This window comes from Volvox carteri (genome assembly GCF_000143455.1).
Source record: "Volvox carteri f. nagariensis unplaced genomic scaffold VOLCAscaffold_1, whole genome shotgun sequence".
Lineage (NCBI taxonomy): Eukaryota > Viridiplantae > Chlorophyta > Chlorophyceae > Chlamydomonadales > Volvocaceae > Volvox > Volvox carteri.
This window is the reverse complement of record NW_003307545.1, coordinates 4,942,479-4,943,983: the sequence shown is the minus strand read 5'-3', so window position 1 is coordinate 4,943,983 and position 1,505 is coordinate 4,942,479. Positions and strand designations below refer to the sequence as shown.

At 55.5% G+C, this 1,505-nt stretch overlaps 1 protein-coding gene across 1 annotated transcript in view; it reads left to right on the top strand.

Moving 5' to 3' along the window:
- The window catches only part of VOLCADRAFT_120244 (uncharacterized protein), a gene marked incomplete at its 5' end in the record, with an annotated part of 17,591 nt that overhangs the window by 15,118 nt on the left and 968 nt on the right, over nt 1-1,505 (top strand). Inside the window, one exon of the mRNA XM_002946233.1 lies at nt 1,237-1,311. Within this exon, the coding sequence (XP_002946279.1) occupies nt 1,237-1,311 (75 nt within the window). The remainder of the gene's footprint in view (nt 1-1,236; nt 1,312-1,505) is intronic.

Sequence of the window (1,505 nt, the reverse complement as noted above, 5' to 3'; positions counted from 1 at the left end):
TGAGATGCTCAGGGTGAGGGGGAGCAGAGGGGGAGGGGGTAGAGGGGGAGGGGGAGGGGACTAGGGGTTTTAGGGTGTTGAGGTTACAGGGGGCTTGTCTGCAGGGCCACTCCGGTCACCGGTTGGTCCTCGCAATACACAACTCACTCGCTCACTCACGGCTCACCCACTCGCTCACTCACTCGCTCACTCACGGCTCACTCACTCGCTCACTCACTCAATCACTCACTCAATCACTCAATCACTCGCTCGCTCACTCACTCGCTCGCTCGCTCACTCACTCGCTCGCTCGCTCACTCACTCGCTCGCTCGCTCACTCACTCATTCACTCACTCAATCACTCACTCGCTCACTCGCTCACTCAATCACTCAATCAATCACTCACTCGCTCGCTCACTCGCTCACTCAATTACTCACTCGCTCGCTCGCCCGCTCACTGACTCGCTCGCTCACTCAACCAATCACTCAACCAATCAATCAATCAATCACTCGCTCACTCACTCACTCACTCGCTCGCGCACTCACTCACTCACTCACTCACTCAATCGCTCGCTCACTCAATCAATCAATCACTCGCTCGCTCACTCAATCGCTCGCTCGCTCGCTCGCTCGCTCACTCACACACGCACTCACGCACTCACTCACCCAATCAATCAATCGCTCGCTCACTCACTCACTCGCTCGCTCGCTCACTCATTCACTCACTCACTCGCTCGCTCACTCAATCACTCGATCACTCGATCACTCGATCACTCAATCACTCACTCGCTCACTCGCTCACTCGCTCACTCAATTACTCACTCGCTCGCTCGCCCGCTCACTGACTCGCTCGCTCACTCAACCAATCACTCAACCAATCAATCAATCAATCACTCGCTCACTCACTCACTCACTCGCTCGCGCACTCACTCACTCACTCACTCACTCAATCGCTCGCTCACTCAATCAATCAATCACTCGCTCGCTCGCTCACTCACTCACTCACTCACTCTCGCTCACTCACACACGCACTCACGCACTCACTCACCCAATCAATCAATCACTCAATCACTCAATCACCCAATCAATCAATCACTCGCTCGCTCGCTCACTCAATCACTCGCTCGCTCGCTCACTCAATCACTCGCTCGCTCACTCACTCACTCATTCGCTCACTCACTCACTCACTCACTCACTCTTCTCGCTCATGTGCGCTCTCCCACTGCGACCCCCCTCCCCCCTCCTCGCGGGACTCAGGCAGCGCCGGAGACCTACTCGTCAAAGTTTGACCCTAACGAACAAAAGCGAAGATCCGCAAAGTCAAGGTTGCAGGTCTGTCTGTCTGTATGTGTGTGTAGCGCAGTAAGGTGTTGGGTGACCATCCAAGTATGTGGGCGACACGAGGAAAGGGGGGAGGTATCGTGTTGGAAGAGTTAGTTAAGTGTTAGTTGGGGGAACGTGGGGATCGAGGGGGGGAGGCGGCAACGCAGTCAACTCGTACGGCGTTACAATCTCCCCAACCCCCC